Consider the following 17,411-nt stretch of genomic DNA (forward strand, 5'->3'; position numbering starts at 1 on the left):
TGCCGCTATGGCCATTAGTGAGGGTATAGGAGTTGTTTTGGTACATCCTGTAACTTTTCTTAGAGATTGATTTTGTATTGTATCTAACTGTTTCAGTAGTTCTTTTTTTGCATTTCTTATTGATGCTGTTCCTATTTCTAAGTTGCTTCTAATAAAACTTCTGTGAATTTGTATTGTTTTGTTAGGATTTAATTTATTGCGATAATTACAAATTCTTTTTATTGTCATTAGTCTTTTTTGTGTTTTTGTTTTCATAGCATCTATTTGTTTTTTGAATGTTAGTTTATTATCTAACCATAATCCTAAGTATTTGTAGTTATTAACTTTCTCTATTGATTTTCCTTTTATCCTTATTTTTATATTATTATTTTTCGTATCAAAAATCATGAATTTAGTTTTTTCTGTGTTAATTTCTAGTTTTAATTCATCTGTTATGTCTGAAAACTGTTTCATGATCTCCTGCATTTTTGTTTGTAGTATGTGATGACTATGACTTTGTGTAATAATTGCGAAATCATCCGCATATTGAATTATTTGTATTCCCAACCTATTTATTTTGTCATGTATGTCTTTAGTATATATGTTAAATAGGCTTGGCGATAGCACATCTCCTTGAGGAAGTCCGTCTGATATTAGTTTATTGATTATTGTATCTTCTGTGTTTAATTCTATAGTTCTGTTGTTCAAAAAAGCTCCTATCCATCTAATAATTTCTTTTGGTGTTTGATATTTTTCTAATTTAGAGATAAGTATATCTGTCCGTACTTTATCATATGCATTCGTTAGGTCTAAGAAAATTATCCCTGTTGCTTTTCCTTCTCTTTTATTTTGACCTATTCGATTCGTTATGTAATTTGTGCAATTGTTTATCGACCTGTTTTTGATAAATCCGAATGTTGTTCCTGGAATTACTTTATTAATATTCCAATACCTGTTCATTTCTTCCAACACTGCACTATTGGCCATTTTGATAATCGCTGGTATAAGAGCTATACCTCTATAATTCAGTGGATCGTTTTTATCTTGGTTTGCTTTTGGAAAAGTTATTATTTTCATTTTTTTGTAATGTTTTTTTATAATTCCTTTGTGCCACATTTCATTTATTTCATTAACCATTACAAGTTTTGTTTTTTCATTTATTTTCTTTAGTATTTCATATGATACTCCATCGTGACCTGGTGCTGTGTTTTTTTTCTTTTTTAATAAGCGATTCCATTTATGTATATCTATGATATCTTTGTTAGGTTTAAAGTTTCTATAAGGCTTCTTGTTTCCTTTTTTATTTTTAAAAAAATGTTTGTCTAAGAAAATTTTTGCTGCTTTCCTGTCAGTTTCTATTATGTTTCCTGCTTTTGTTTTACTTTTGAATTTCCCTTCCATTTTTTGCAAGAATTCATACAGTTTTATTGGATCTCTGTTGAAATCTACTTCCTCTAGCTTGTCCTCAATTTTTTTTATTTTATTAAGTCTTTTTTTCGTTCTAAATTCAGCTATTCCTTTATTCATGTTGATTTTATTTTCCGTGCTTTTGTCATTGTTGAAAATTTTTCTAAGTTCATTTTTGTTTTTCCATGCTTTTTCTGTTTCTATATTCCAGTATATTTTTGGTTTTTTTTTCGATGTGATTTTGTTAGATTTTATTAATTTTTTAATTTGTTTTGTTACCTGGTATGCTGTCGTGGTTTCTTTTACCTCGATTGCTTCTATTTCTTTGAACAATTTTGATTTATTTGTGTATGTTACTGTGTGTTCCTGTATTATTTCATTTATTTTTGTTATTATAGTTTTGTGGTTTGTTGCACCCATATGATGTTCTGTAACTGTTCTTTGGCACTTATCTATTATATCTTCTGATATGATAGTAAGGTCAACAGCTGTTTCTCTTTTGCTTCTATCGGTGGGTATTAGTGTTTTTTCCTTGTTGTGTAATAAGCATAAATTTGAGTCATTTAATTCATTTAATAAAAAGTTCCCTTTACTGTCATTTGTTGGGTTCCCCCATATTTTGTGATGACAGTTTAAATCTCCTGTTATTATATTTTTTTGATTTCCTGATCTGTTGTGTAGTAATTTGCTAACATTTTCTCTGAATCTATTAATTTTTAATTGAGGTGACATGTATACACTTACTATATTTATTTTTTCCCTGGTTAATTTTATTTCTGTAATTTGAACTTCTTTATCTTTTATGTCATGTTTGATAACTTTGTATGCTAAATTTTTCCTAATGTATATGGCTGATCCTCCATATCCATCTTCCCTGTTGCTGGTAACTAAATTGTAATTTGATACGTTTACTTTATTAACTTCCTCTTCTTTCATCCATGTTTCGGTAATGCACGCGATAGTAATTTTGTTTGCGTTCATCATCCTCTCTAATTCTTCTTTATTTCGTTTTAAACTTGTTATATTAGTCTGTAATAGGCTAATTTCCTTTTGATTTATCGTCGCCATTTTTATTTTCATTTAATTTTTCTTTATTGTTTAGTTTATTAGTTTGTGTTATTGTCTTGTTTTGTTTCCTGTGACAGAGTTTTTGTTTTTTTGGGTCTTCCTTTTAGTTTTTTTAATTCGGTTTCTGTTTCCATGCAACTTTCATCCTCAGTTTCTGTTGTAGTGTGGCTGTCCACTATTCCTGTGCGCTTCTGAGCATTAGCTTTGCTAGTGCTAGGAGCTTCTTCTACGCTCTCATACACTCGTCGCTCTTTTATTGTGTTAACCGGTTTTTTGAACAAAGTGTTATCTTGTTTTTTTTCCCCTGAGTTCAATCCCTCCACTGCTCTCTCTAACTGTAGTCTATTCTGTACCGAACTCTTTACCCCTTCCTTCCGTACCATATTGGCATACGTACCTTCATCCTCGTTGTTATTCGTCACCGTTTTTTTGTACTGGAGACAGGTCATGCCTAAATGCATGTTGAGTTCACAGTACTTACATGTTCTCTGCTGTCCATTGTATTGTACATGCGCCTTTTCTCCTTTAATAGATACGAATGATGGTATTGGTGTATCTATTACGATGGTTACCTCTCGGTTACCATCTCTTATTCCCGCTATCGGGGATGGCGCTTCCCATACACAGTCAATGACTTTCTTTACTTCTCCAAATTTCATCATGGCTTTTTTAATCTCCTCGTTAGTTATCTGATCCGTACAGTTTTTTATTATTACTCTTGTCGAGTTATCTTCCATTTTTATGGGTATGAAATATTTCTCCCCATTGTAGTCCACCGCGTGTTTGCCATCGTGGTTATCCACTATTTTTATGGCCTCTCCCGATTCTTTTATTTGCACCACTGCAATCGCCGTTGTCGTCATCAGTTGCACCTTTAGCAAACTCTCCTTTTTTACTCCAATTTTCTCCAAAATAAATTGTATCACATAGCCCGGACTCGGTCTTTGTGGCATTGGATTGAAATCCACTTTGAAGGTATTGTCCTTCGTCACCATTTTGCAAAATCGTTTTTTGTATCACTCGTTCAACGTTTGCTTTGAAAAACTGTGTTGTCCGTTTGACGTACCAACTTGGAATGTTGATCGCTAAAACTTCGTTTCGGGTGCTTCGAGCGCTGTTCGACTGTTTACAAATAGTTCGAAAATGTAAACAAACACGATTTGACAGCCCGCTGAACATTGCGAGGTTTCGAGTACCCGCTATGCAAAATGACAAAAAAAAAATTTGCTTCTCGCTCATTTTGTCAGGCCTTCTCTTTCCGCCTTTCAGTTATCGTACCGCAACCTCCTAGCGATGAATACTTCATGCGAAACCATATAACAGTTGTTGTTGTTGTTGTTTTATTTTTTACGAGGCTTTTTAGCATTCGCCTCTCGTAATTTAAAATTCAGAAATCACTAATACTATTTGAGATAAAAAAAAAGAATTAAAAATTCAAGAAAAAGAAGAAAAAAATACAATACCCAAGTGCCACAAATACACTAAACGACCACTAAACGGCTTCTAAACGACTCAAGCACTCTACCTAAACGGAATATAGAAAGACTTCGTTTAGCAGATGGCAAACGACTCATGCGTTCTAAAACTACCAAAAAAGCTGGTGGCGCTATCTGTTGGTGGGATACCCCAACCAGCTGAGCTTCATCGCTTGGAGGAGAGCTTTCTCATTTCCTCTGTACTGTTGTATGGTTTCGCATTGAAGTTATGCATCGCTAGAACTAGAACGGCGATACGATTGTTTAAATACTAAACTCCAACCGAAACCACCAGCACTGAAGCAAGTGAGATTTGAGTAATGGTCGTTGGTGTTGATACCCACGTATCTGACCACACGACCATTCATATATATTTTTGCTCAGAAAGTTATAAGGCTATCCCAAGCGCCACAGATTAAGCTTAAACGACTGGAAAATTGAATATCCATACAAAAAAAAATGAAAGCTCCACAGCTTCATTGGTTTGATCAATAGATGGCGTATTAAAACTGATTATTATATTGCTATCCTTTTCTTGCAATGTGTTTCGACAAGTTTCATCTTATCATGACCTATATAGCCTTCTAACTTTCTGAGCAAAAATCTATATGAATGGTCGTGTGGTCAGATACGTGGGTATCAACACCAACGACCATTACTCAAATCTCACTTGCTTCAGTGCTGGAGGTTTCCGTTGGAGTTTAGTATTTAAACAATCGTATCGCCGTTCTAGTTCTAGCGATGCATAATTTCAATGCGAAACCATACAACAGTACAGAGGAAATGAGAAAGCTCTCCTCCAAGGGATGAAGCTCAGCTGGTTGGGGTATCCCACCAACAGATAGCGCCACCAGCTTTTTTGCTATTTTTAGAATGCATGAGTCGTTTGCCGTCTGCTAAACGAAGTCTTTCTATATTCCGTTTAGGTAGAGTGCTTGAGTCGTTTAGAAGCCGTTTAGTGGACGTTTAGTGTATTTGTGGCACTTGGGATATAGGTCATGATAAGATGAATCTTGTCGAAACACATTGAAAGAAAAGGATAGCAATATAATGATGAGTTGTAATACGCCATCTATTGATCAAACCAATGAAGCTGTGAAGCTTTCATTTTTTTTATGGATATTCAATTTTCCAGTCGTTTAGGGCGGTGGCAACGCTCATCGGATGCGATTTTATCGGACGAGATTTATATGAGATTTGACAGATAACGTCGGACGTGCGATTTCGTCATCCGACGTTATCTGTCAAATCCCATACAAAAATTTGACAGGCCGTCCGATAAAATCGCATGCGAAAAAGCGTTGCCATCACCCTTAAGCTTAATCTGTGGCGCTTGGGTAGTTCTTACGGCCAAGCTACACGTACCGGACGACATCGGACGATGCCATAAAACGTAGGACCGCAGACAAGAGATTTGCGTCGGGCCGGGCCATGTCGGATCACAACGGGCCGATTTTGTTTGGGATTTGACAGTTGGCCTTAACGGATTTATGGCATCGTCCGATGTCGTCCGGTACGTGTAGCTTGGCCGTTATGGTAATGGTGAAAGGTGAAAATGTTTGTTAATTCTAATGCTGTTCTCATATCAGTTAAGTTTTTATAAATATTTTTTCCATATTTGCTACACTTGTTTGTAGAGGTTGTTGGAAGGGAGAAATAGCAGGACACTTGCGCAGTCGTATTTAAGTGTGTGTTTATTGTACGAAACACATTGGCGGAATGAATCGCTTACATGTATTTACAGTGTTGGTGAAATGTTTCCCTGCCCAAGTGACAATTCGCATATGCGTTATATTTGAGGGGTAGGAAATTGCATACTTTCAACACTCCTCTTCAATTAATAGCCCTCAAATTACCTCTCATCAATCCCAAACGAATCGCGAACATATTGTGCTTTACCGTTCCTAATGGCTTAGTTAGTATATCCGCATTCATGTTCTCAGTAGGGCAGTACCTCAACTTAATATCGCCTCGCTGGCATACATCCCGTATGAAATGACGTTTTGTTTTTATATGTTTGGAGCGCTTGCTGGATTTCTCCGATTGAGCAAATGAAAGACAAGCCTGATTGTCTCCATTCACTATTGTTGCGCTATGCTGAACTTCCCCCAAATCACTAAGGAGTTTACGCAACCACAGTACCTCCTGGCAGGTCTCGGCCAACGCGACGTACTCAGCTTCCATCGTAGATAACGTAACGTTGCTCTGCTTACGGCTAGCCCAGGACACTGCTCCTCCTGAGAAGCACACCACGTAACCGGTTGTTGATTTCCGTGATGAAGAGTCGCCTGCCCAATCCGCATCGGAAAACGCGATTAAGTCACCACAGTCGGTTACACCATGCTCTCCACCCATCTTCAGCTTCCAATCTTTGGTATCCTTAAGATACCTTACCGCACGCTTGGCTGCCGACCAGTCCTTTTCCGTTGGGGCACTAACCTTTCTACCTAGTACAGTGGCCGTTCCCATTATGTCGGGTCGCGCACAAACAGCTATGTAGAGTATTGCTCCAACAACGGATCGATACTTGGTGTTGTCTTCCAACAGCTTGGTGTCAGCTGTGTCCTTCAGGAAACCCTGGTCCATTGGTGTCTTTGATGTCTTCGCCTCAACAAGCCCCACGGTGTTAACTAGCTTGTTAATGTAGTTGTTTAGCCCGATGCTGTATACACCATCTTCTTTTCGAATTTACAATCCTAAAAAGAATTTTACATGACCAAGATTAGCTATCTCGAAATGCCTTCGTAAATGTTCATAAACGCCAGCTATGATTTTCTCGCTCTTACAACCCACGAGAATGTCATCGACGTAGACGATGAGATACACCGTCTCACCACTCCTGTTCGCCGTATACAAGCATGGATCGGCCGAACTCGCTATGAACCCCAGCTTTCCAAGCACTTTCGACAGCTTCTCGTTCCAACACCGAGCCGATTGTTTCAGTCCGTAAATGCTCTTCCGCAGACGACACACCAACTCCTCCTTTCCTCGAACCTCGTACCCTTGCGGCTGACGCATGTAGATCTCCTCATCGATATCACCGTAGAGATAGGCAGTACGTACGTCGAAATGTTGAAGAAACAAATTCTTCTTTCCCGCCAGGGCCAACAGTGTTCGAAGAGTACTGTATTTTGTGACCGGAGCATAAACCTCGTCGTAGTCTTCACGGTATCGTTGATTATAGCCTTGAGCTACGATCCGTGCTTTATATCTAACGATCTCGTCTGACTCGTTCCGCTTTTGTTTGAAGACCCACTTGCTACCAAATGCACGTTTTCCCTTGGGAAGTTGAACCAATTCCCAACTCTGGTTTTGCATGTGAGACTGGATCTCACTCTCCATCGCTTGCTTCCAAGACGTTTGATCTACGCTCGAAATCGCTTCCTTGTAGCTAGAAGGCTCTCCTGTCCTTTCGGTCACAACCCCCACTACGTAGTCGCCCAATCTACTAGGAGGTTTACCACGATTCACTCTAACAGCCCTTTTAACTGTATCTGTATCTTACTGCATCTGATCATCTCTGTCTTCATGTGAAAATGCGAGCGGATCCTCGTTATTATCGACATCGAAAAACTCGACATTTTCGCTTTCGTCATCAGCAAATACAAGTGGACTATCTTCCGTAGTATTACGCTTTGATGGACTCGATAAGAAATATTCTATATCGCTTTCATTGGAATCATCATTCCATTCCTGTTCTTGCGACGGTTCTGTTATTTTACTCTGCTTCTTTACGGGACTATTACAATGGGTAGACATCATACCATCTTCCAAAAATGTTACGTCCCGGCTAATCGTGATCTTGTTGGTCTCAGTGTTAACGAAACGGTAACCTTTATGATCTGGCGAGTACCCTATGAAAATTAGTTTTCGAGCCTTACTGTCTAACTTTCCTCTATTGACGTTAGGAATGTGTACGTATGTCGACAACCATACACTTTAAGGTGACCTATTTCCGGCTTCCGACCAAACCACAGCTCATAGGGAGTAGTACTTACAGATCGTGATGGTAATCTGTTTTGCAGGTATACAGCCGTTAGAGCTGCCTCGCCCCAGTATCGCTTATCCAATCCGGCATCCAGGAGCATCGTTGTTGTCATCTCCTCTATAGATCGATTTTTCCTCTCTGCTACGCCATTTTGTTGTGGTGAGTAGGCTGTCGTGTATTGTGCCTTAATGCCTTCTTCTACAAAGAAAATACGTAGGATTTCATTAACGTACTCACCACCACCATCAGATCTTATTGTTCGAGGCTTGCGTGCAAAGAGATTCTCCACGTAACGAACATACTCCTTTATCTTTTCAGCTGCTTCGGATTTCCTCTCTAACAAATACACGATGGTATACCGGCTGAAGTCGTCTATCATCGTCATCAGGTATCTCTTTCCCCCGGGTGTAGCCGTACGCATTGGACCGCATAAATCAGTGTGAACCAGGTCCAAAATCTTCGTCGATCTCTTGTCAGTTGCTGTAGGAAAAGGGTTACGTACTGACTTACCCTCCATACACGTTTCGCAGGATTGGTGAATACCGCAGTCGACGAACTTCATTCCTGTGCCCAAATCCTCGTTTACCATCCTTAGGATCATATTTGGGTCTCGATGTCCAAGTCGCCGATGCCACGAATGCAAGCAATTGCTGTTATGTTCCTTTTCCTTAGCCATTCTCGATGCTTCAGCTAATTGTAGCTGGTATAAACAACCGGAACGCGTCCCCACAGTCATCAACTTTCCATCCGCATTGCGAACCTCGCAACTATCTGCTTTAAACACCGCTGAAAATCCGTTGGCGGTAATCTTGTCCACTGAAATGAGTCCCGTTTTTAACGACGGAACGTATAACACATTTTGCAGTGTTATTTCCACCACGCCGCCATTTCCATTTGCACAGCGCAGTAATCCATGACCGTAACCGCTTGCTTCCGCGACATTACCATCCGCCAAAATTACGCTCGGTCCTTTTGTGTTGTACAGCTCTTTGAAGAAACGCATGTTGTTCGTCATGTGGCAACTAGCACCGCTGTCGATGAGCCACACATCACGGTGTGCTTCTCCCACCATAAAACACATACAGCTACACTCGGCTTGGTAGCCATTATGTTTCGATTCCCTCGGCCTTCTCACTCTGTCGCTTTGTTGTGCATCAGAACGGGAACGACAGTTTCTTTTAAGATGGCCCGGCTTACCACAGCTGAAGCAAACTCTTTTGTTTGAGGGCGGTTGTCTGGTGGAACTTTTCATGGCCTTTTCTTCACTCACCGTACCACATGATCGCTCTTTTCTTCGCTCGTACTCGTCTAGTAGCTTCGACTTTACCAAATGCATGGTTAAATCACTATTTGGGCGACTCTCTAACGCCGTAACCAAGCCACCGTATGATTCTGGCAAGCTACGCAGAATCATGGCGATTTTAAGCGATTCTTCCATTGCTTGTCCCGCAATTGTGAGTCGATCGAAGAGTTCATCAACCTGCATAAGATGGCGGTCCATATCACCGTTTTCGCCCAGGTTCAGGTTACACAACTTTTTCAATAGGGACACCCTTGAGGTAACGGTTGTCTTTTCATGGTACTCACGCAGCTTTTCCCAGAATTCCTTTGCCGAATCTGCCTTTTTCACTATGCTGAATTGGTTTTCCTCAACACATAGTCCAATAGTTGCTCGAGCCCTTTTATCATCCTTGATCCATTGTGGCGTCACTGGTTCAACCTTTGGTTCGTCGATCACGTACCAGAGCTCTTCGCGAATCATAAGCATTTCCATGCGAAACTTCCAGCCCTGATAGTTTTGGTTATTCAACCTGGCAAACGAAAACTTTCCGGCATCTGCCATACTGGACCTTTATCGATTCACGCCAGAAAACAGAAGATTAACTTCTACACACACGACTTAAACTTTCTGAGAAACCTTTCTTGGAACTTTCCCTGGGCCCATAACCTGTTGGAAGGGAGAAATAGCAGGACACTTGCGCAGTCGTATTTAAGTGTGTGTTTATTGTACGAAACACATTGGCGGAATGAATCGCTTACATGTATTTACAGTGTTGGTGAAATGTTTCCCTGCCCAAGTGACAATTCGCATATGCGTTATATTTGAGGGGTAGGAAATTGCATACTTTCAACAGAGGTTAGATTCCTTTATAAAATTCAAAAGTTTTTCAATTTCCTTGTAATTGTTGGAAAGTACAATGTCCAAATGATCTCCAAGCCTGTGTTTCTTCCTTTCTGCTGAATATCCAAAACAATCAATTAAAATGTGTTCCACCGTTGTATCACATCCACAAAATGGGCAGATTAACGGTGATTCCTTTTTAAGGACGTATGTGTAAGTCTGGTGTGTCCGATTCTCAATCTTGTTACCACTCTTTGATCGCTGTGATCTAGTGGATCGTTCCAAGGTGCCGTGGATTGTTTTATTTTTTAAGGTTGGTAATGGATGATTTGTTCCAAATGTTTTGCCAGCTCTGATTTATTAACCCTTTCCACCACAAGGATGCATCACTCCTAGAGATAGTTCCATCTACATTGTTGTGGGCAGCTGTGCGTGCCGACCCCTGGACTTCCCGTGGCAGTTGCGCTGCCACCGGTCAACGTCCAGGGGGAAGACAGTGTGTACACGCTAGTGATGGGCGTTTCGGAGCGCGCCAACGGCTCCGTAGTCGGCTCCGGACTAACGGTACTCGCGGCACCGTTCCAATGGCTGCGGTGCCGGCTTCAGGCCCACCGTTTCGGGGCCGGCGACGAATCAACGGCTCCAGACTAACGGCTCCGAACTAACGGTTCAATAGAGACATCATTGTATGATAGCGTAATAAAAAAAACTAATATATCTTCTCGCACGTGTGGAAACCAATACACGATGTGATTGCAGTATTGACATGCATGACGTTGTGTAGCATTCGTTGGTCTCGCCTTTCTTAACAATATTCAAAAGTCATCGATGTTTTTTTTTATAAATTATTTTATACATGACTTACTCCGCTATTACCGGATTTTCTCGATTGAAACTTCATTGAAAAAGTTATTTTGGTCCTTTGTGTTAAAACCGGCTCCGGAGCCGTTGGAACGGAGCCGGCTCCGGAGCCGTGGGTGTGGAGCCGGCTCCGGAGCCGTTGGTGCGGAGCCGTCTCCGGAGCCGTCGGAGCGAAGCCGGCTCCGGAGCCGTGGGTGCGGAGCCGGCTCCGGAGCCGGCTCCGAAATTGTCTGGAGCCGGTCGGAGTCGGCTCCGGCTTCGGAGCCGTTTTGCCCATCACTAGTACACGCACACTGTCGCACACACTAAGCGCGCAAGGCAGAGTGTGCACGAAGGCCGATCGAGCAGGAGCTCTCGGCAGGGGCGCTCGGTGCGGCTGGTGCGCGGCCACTGCACTTGTGGTTTTAAAGTGCTCATTGTGATTGTTAATTGTGTTGTATTATTTATTTTGTATGTAATAAAATAGTTAAGTGCATATGTTGTGTCTCTAGCGGTGGACTGAAACTTGAGGGGGTGGGGTAGTAGTTTTTCTTTCACCATAAATCGGGAGCCCTCACGGACAAGACGATCTATCTTCGTTGATGTCGCATGCAAGACTAAAGTACATTTATTATACCTTCAATGTGTGCGTGTCGCACTCCGAATTCTACTGTCACAAAAAATATGCAAACCCAAGCAACAACCCAATCCCTGTGACATATGTCAGTTTGCCCAAGCAGCAAACGCAATGCGCAACTCGCACAACATCCTCCCCGGCGTTGAAATGTTATTTCAATTTTCATCCTCGTCTAACGGTAGAAAACAGACCTCAGTTACCGCACGCTTGAATTCCGCTCCATTCGCCGTCTTAACGGTAACGACACGAATTGTACCATCGTCTCCAGGGTGTGCGGCAACGATTCTGGCAAGTGGCCACTGCAGTAGTGGCGCATTCTGGTCAGCTAGTAGCACAAGTGATCCTACTTTAATCAACTTTCGCTTCAGCCATTTCGATCGATTCTGCAGCTCCGGCAGATATTCGGCGGTCCATCGTTTCCAGAAGTGTTGCAGCATGGACTGCACTAACTGCCATCGTGAGAGATGATTTTCCTTCAAGGTAGAGTAGTCAGGTTCAGGAACCGTCTGCATCTCACGTCCGATCAGGAAATGTGCAGGCGTGATCGCAGTGTAGTCGGATGGGTCATCTGAACTCGGTACCAAGGGACGAGAGTTTAGTACCGCTTCTATCTGGGTCAATGTCGTGTAAAGCTCCTCGTAAGACAGCTTCCTATCGCCAACAATACGTTTTAGGTGGTATTTGACCTGCTTCACACCAGCCTCCCAAATGCCACCAAAGTGTGGGCTTCGTGGTGGTATGAACGACCAGTCAATACCCTTGTCGACGCAATAGTTGGTGATCTTTTTCGTAGCGCAATCGTTCTCGAACATACGCCAAAGTTCATGTAATTCGGTTTTAGCTCCGACAAAATTAGTCGCGTTGTCAGAGCGTATCGTTTTTGGGCATCCACGTCGACTGATGAACCGTCTCAAACTCGCTAGAAATGCGTCAGTCGTCAAGTCTGAAACCAATTCCAAGTGAACCGCCCGAGTCTGCAAACACACAAACAAGCACACGTACGCCTTGGTGATTTGCGGTTTGCGAGAATTAGTTGATTTTATCCAGAAGGGACCGGCGTAGTCCACACCGGTATTCGAAAAGACGGGGGCTGGCTGGACGCGATACGACGGTAGGTCACCCATCAGTTGCGTCGTCTTCAACGGATTTGCCTTGAAACACACGATGCACTTCCGTATCACCTTTCGAATAGTATTCTTCACATTCAGTGGCCAGTACCGTTGACGTACAACTGCAAGCAAACCTCTTTGCCCGATGTGTAGGTTGTCGATGTGTAGTTCGCGAACGAGAGCTTCACTGATTGGATGCTTAGCCGGCAACAGCATCTGATGTCGACTGTCGTAAGGTATGAAGGCTCGCTTGATTCTGCCTCCAACTCGTATGATCCCATCGTCAGGATCCAAAAACGCTTGTAGTCCATTAAGTCGATGTTTTGTATTCGCACCGTCCATAAGTGCGATGATTTCGGGCTGGAAAGTCTCGCGTTGAACCAGTCGTACTATTAAGAGCGTCGCTGTACGCACTTCCTTCGCTGTCAGTCGGCCCTTTACCACCTCCCTTTTGCGTGACTTGATGAACCTAGCTAGTCGCACCAAGTAGGCCATACTCCTTACAATCTGTGTGTAACTGCTCAACCTGTCAAAGATCGGAAAACGTTCGATCGGAACAGTCATGGCTAAAGCCACTCCAGCTCGCATTTCCGGCAGCTCATTATCCGGAATTTCCACTTCGTCCTCATCCTTCATGAGGTGCTGTGTTGGTCGGGGCCGCCACCAAATAGTTGAACCTATTAATTTCCTCGGTGTAACTCCACGTGAAATCAAATCGGCCGGGTTGTCATGTGTGGAAATGTAATGCCAGTGGAAGGATTGGCTAAGCTGCTGGATCTCGCTTGCCCGATTTGATACGTATGTCTGCAGTAGTTCTGGCGTTTTCTTGACCCAAGCCAAGACGATTTTTGAGTCGCTCCAAAGATGTACTGATTCAAACTTAAGCTCCGTAGCGTTCAGGAACTTCACGACCATTCGAGCCAGTAACAGTGCCGCTAACAGTTCGGCTCGAGGGGTCGTGATGGCCTTCTCCTTCGGACTTCGTTTTTTCGGTAGGATCCGAGACTTGCTGCAAACAAGCTGCATCTTGGACTCCTCGTCGGTGAAAGTGCCCTGCACGTACAAGCAGGCACCGTAGGCTTGGTCGGATGCGTCAGCGAACCCTTGTAGTCTCAGCTGGAACACATCCTTCCAGGAAATCCATCTCGGAACTCGGATTTCCCTCAGTGATGTCATCTCGGTCCGAAAGTTTCGCCACTTCTCGTCGATTTCGGTTGGGATGGAGTCGTCCCAATCGATTTGTAGTTCACCTACTTCTCGCAAGATCAGCTTCGCGTAGGTGATTACTGGGCCAAAGAATCCAAGTGGGTCGAAGATTTTGGCCAGTTGACTCAGAAGTTTCCTTCGAGTCATTCCTTCTGGGTTGTCAAAGTCAGGAACGGACACCGAGAACCAGTCCTCCAACGGGTTCCATGTCACGCCCAGTGTCTTAACGATGGTCTTCGAGGTGTCGTCCGTAACCTCGAAAGTGTCTCCTCGTTGTTCTTCAGCTACACCTAAAACGATATCTGAATGGTTGGCGCACCACTTGTGAGCGCTGAAGCAGGCTTTCGCTAGTAGTCCAGTCACATCTCGCTGTAGTTGGCAAGCCTCAGCAAGGGTATCGGCACCAGTCAGGATATCATCCATGTATGTCTCCCTGTTGACCACCTTTGCGGCCCTTGGGAACTCATCGTGATGATCTTCTGCAGCTTGCTTCAGAGCCATGGTTGCTTGAAACGGGGAAGGTCCCAAGCCATACGTAACTGTCAGCAGCTCTCGCACCGTAAGTGGGTCGTTCCGATTGTACCTCCAAAAGATTCGCTGGTACCTTGTGTCATCCGGATGGACCACCACTTGACGAAACATCTTCGGAATGTCGAGTGTGAAGACGTACTGAAATCCTCTGAAACGAAGCAAAATTGCAGTAAGATCGTTCTGAACCGTCGGTCCAGTCATCAAAACGTCGTTGATCGAGACGCCGGTTGACGTCTTCGCTGATCCATCAAACACGACTCGCAGCTTGGTTGTCGTGCTCGTAGGCCGCAGCACGCAGTGGTGCGGTAGATAAAACACCGATCCTGGGTCGTCATTCAGTGTTTCCACAATCTCGCGCATGTGTCCGAGATCCTCATATTCTCGGATGAACCGCGAATATTGCTCCTTTAAGTCCGGCTGCTTGTCAAGTTTTCGCTCCAAAGCCAGAAAACGTCGCAGCGCTGTGTCTCGCGAGCCGCCAAGCTCGCGTTTACGTTCGTTGAACGGATATCGTACTACATACCGTCCCTCCTTAGTTCGCTCGTGTGTGCGCTGGAAGTGTTCCAGGCACGCTTCGTCATCCGCCTTCGGGGAAGGGCGGAGCTCGTCGCAGGATTCTACCTTGTAGAAGTTCCTCAGCAGTTCGATGAGCGGCTCATCGTCAGCAGTTTGGCAAAGTGTACGCGCAACGACCGTCGTGTCGCTCGCGATCACACCTCCAGCGATCCAACCCAGCTTTGTGTATCGCAGCGCAGGTCGGTTCGGACCGAGTTCACATCGGCCGTCAAGCATCAGGTTCCAAAAACTTCCAGCGCCAATCAGCATGTCGACAGGTCCTCTTCTGTTGAAGGTAGGGTCGGCCAGCACCTGTTCGCTCGAGATGGGCCACTGTGATATGTCGAAAGACTTCGTCGGAAGTTCCCCAGTGATTCGTGGTGTCACTAGGAAGTCTAACTCAGCTGTAAAGTCACTGGCACGAGACCTGATCGTCGTGCGCAGTTTACGGCAAAGACGAGTTCTATTGCCGTTCAGACCACTAACCGTGACGTCAGCGGGTTTTGTCTTAAGGGAGAGAAGGTTTGCAAATCGCTCGGTGACAAAGTTCATCTGCGAAGCAGAGTCTAATACCACTCTACAAGGGTAGGGAGAATCGCACAAACCATCCACTAAAACAATGGCAGTCGAAAGGACGGTCTGCTTCTCCGGTTCCACGTCACTCGCGCACAGGGTTGTCGGTGTTTCAGCTTGTACGTTGGCTGTTTGGGATTCTTCTATCACTGATTCACTAGATGTCGTTTGACCTACGTTAGTTGCAACCTGACTTGGGGAATCTTCATGGAGTAAGCTATGATGTTTCTTACCGCAACGACGGCAAAAACTGGATAAACATGCTCGCAATTGATGGCCTTTGGAGAGACAATTGAAGCAAACACCGCACCGTTTTGCAATCTCGAACCTTTCCTTAACACCTTTAGCCCTGAAAGGTTCACAAGCTCGGAGTTCATGAGCAGCACTGCATACTGGACACTTCGCTAACGGTTTAGGTTCACTCACTACCAGGCTCCTTGCCACTGTTTTCGGCTTTGTACCTTCCGTCGATGTTTTCACGCTGGTATCGAGCTTCTCAGAAATTCGACACTGCTCCTCCAAAAACTCCATCATAGCGGCGTAGGAAGAAAGTAAGTTCTTCCTTTGTTTCGTCTCCCAAGCCACTCGCAACTTCTTGTCTAACTTACCAGCTATAAGGTTGACCAACATTTGCTCACCGAGACCACCTACCGGAAGGTTCTGATTCTTCAACGCCTCAACGTTTTTAGTGCAGGTGTCAATCACTTTACGAAGGCTCGAAGCATTGTCCTGGTTAATCTTGGGTAAGCTGAAAAGGTTTTCAATGTGCTTATCCACAACCAGTCTTTTGTCTTCATACCGCTGAGTGAGAACCTTCCAGGCAGCTTCGTAGTCGTTGTTGTTTACCAGCTCATCGTCGATGATACCAGCCGCCTTTCCGACAAGGCAGTTTCGCAAATGAAAAAGCTTCAGGGCCGGTTCTTCTTGCTGGTATCGGTTCATCACCGTGGTGAACATCGCCTTGAACGAATACCACTTTTCGTATGACCCATCAAATGTCGGTAGGGGCACTTGCAACGGAGGGAGGTAGGGCTGAGCCTGCTGCTGGGTCAGTGGGGGAGCAGGTGGAACGGCTACTTCAACTTTCGTTACGGCATCGAAACACGCGGTCAGTTTCAACGAAACGTCATTGAAACGTGTCTCAAATTCGATGTATTTGTCATTCTGCTCTTTGTCTTGGTCATCGTGCAGCGATAACTCGTAGATTTTGTTCTGTATTTCGTTGCACTCACTATAGATGTTTTCTAAAGCCTTTTCCTGGAGTTGAAGGAAGCGCACGTTTTTTACGTTGAGGTTAGGCTGCTCTGCACTGTCACACAAAGCTGCACACACACGACTAAGCTTTCCACACACTGCTTCCCGTTGCTTCTCCAACACTTTCAGCTGTACCTCCATTTCGTCGGAATTGTCTTCTACTAGCTGTTGTTGTGATGATGTTGGTTTCGGTGATGTCGTCCCACGCTTAACTGGTGTTCGTTTTAGCTTTTTCGATCGAGTAAATGGTGATGGCATCGTTCGTTACACATGCACACACACCATCAACGTCGTATCGAGCCTTTGCACAAGAATCCGCGCCAAGCTAAGCTGTCACACACACACGCGCATACACGTACACGTACATTCGCTTGCGCCACTGCGCAATTGCACACGAACCGATACCAAGCTGAACGCACTAACACACATTCACTTGCACCGGCACGCCATTTGCAACCGCTAAAACCCAAGCCAAACACTTCTCCTGAAAAGAACACTTTTCCCTTCTTGTTGTCTGGAATGCCCTCAGGCAGCTTCCGTCGAACAGCACTGACCGAAAACACTCGCGTTTACGGATACTGTTCGATCTGTTTGTCAGTAGTAACGCACCAAAAGTCACGTCACTGTAGGGCGTCTAGAGCCCTTAACACCCGGTCTCGGATGTTCC

General features: G+C 44.0%; 1 protein-coding gene across 1 annotated transcript; it reads right to left on the reverse strand.

Moving 5' to 3' along the window:
• Nucleotides 1-11,671: 11,671 nt before the first annotated feature.
• LOC120956288 (uncharacterized) lies at nucleotides 11,672-17,002 on the reverse strand. The gene has a single exon (XM_040377671.2). It carries the CDS (start codon nucleotides 17,000-17,002, stop codon nucleotides 11,672-11,674), a length of 5,331 nt encoding a protein of 1,776 aa, XP_040233605.2.
• Between the last annotated feature and the right edge of the window lie 409 nt (nucleotides 17,003-17,411).

The sequence above is a fragment of the Anopheles coluzzii genome, chromosome 2 (assembly GCF_943734685.1).
Source record: "Anopheles coluzzii chromosome 2, AcolN3, whole genome shotgun sequence".
NCBI classification, from domain to species: Eukaryota; Metazoa; Arthropoda; class Insecta; order Diptera; family Culicidae; genus Anopheles; species Anopheles coluzzii.

Bases quoted from the DNA above. Each gene is read 5' to 3' on its own strand.
- LOC120956288 (XM_040377671.2), bottom strand. From the start codon at position 17,002: ATGCCATCACCATTTACTCGATCGAAAAAGCTAAAACGAACACCAGTT.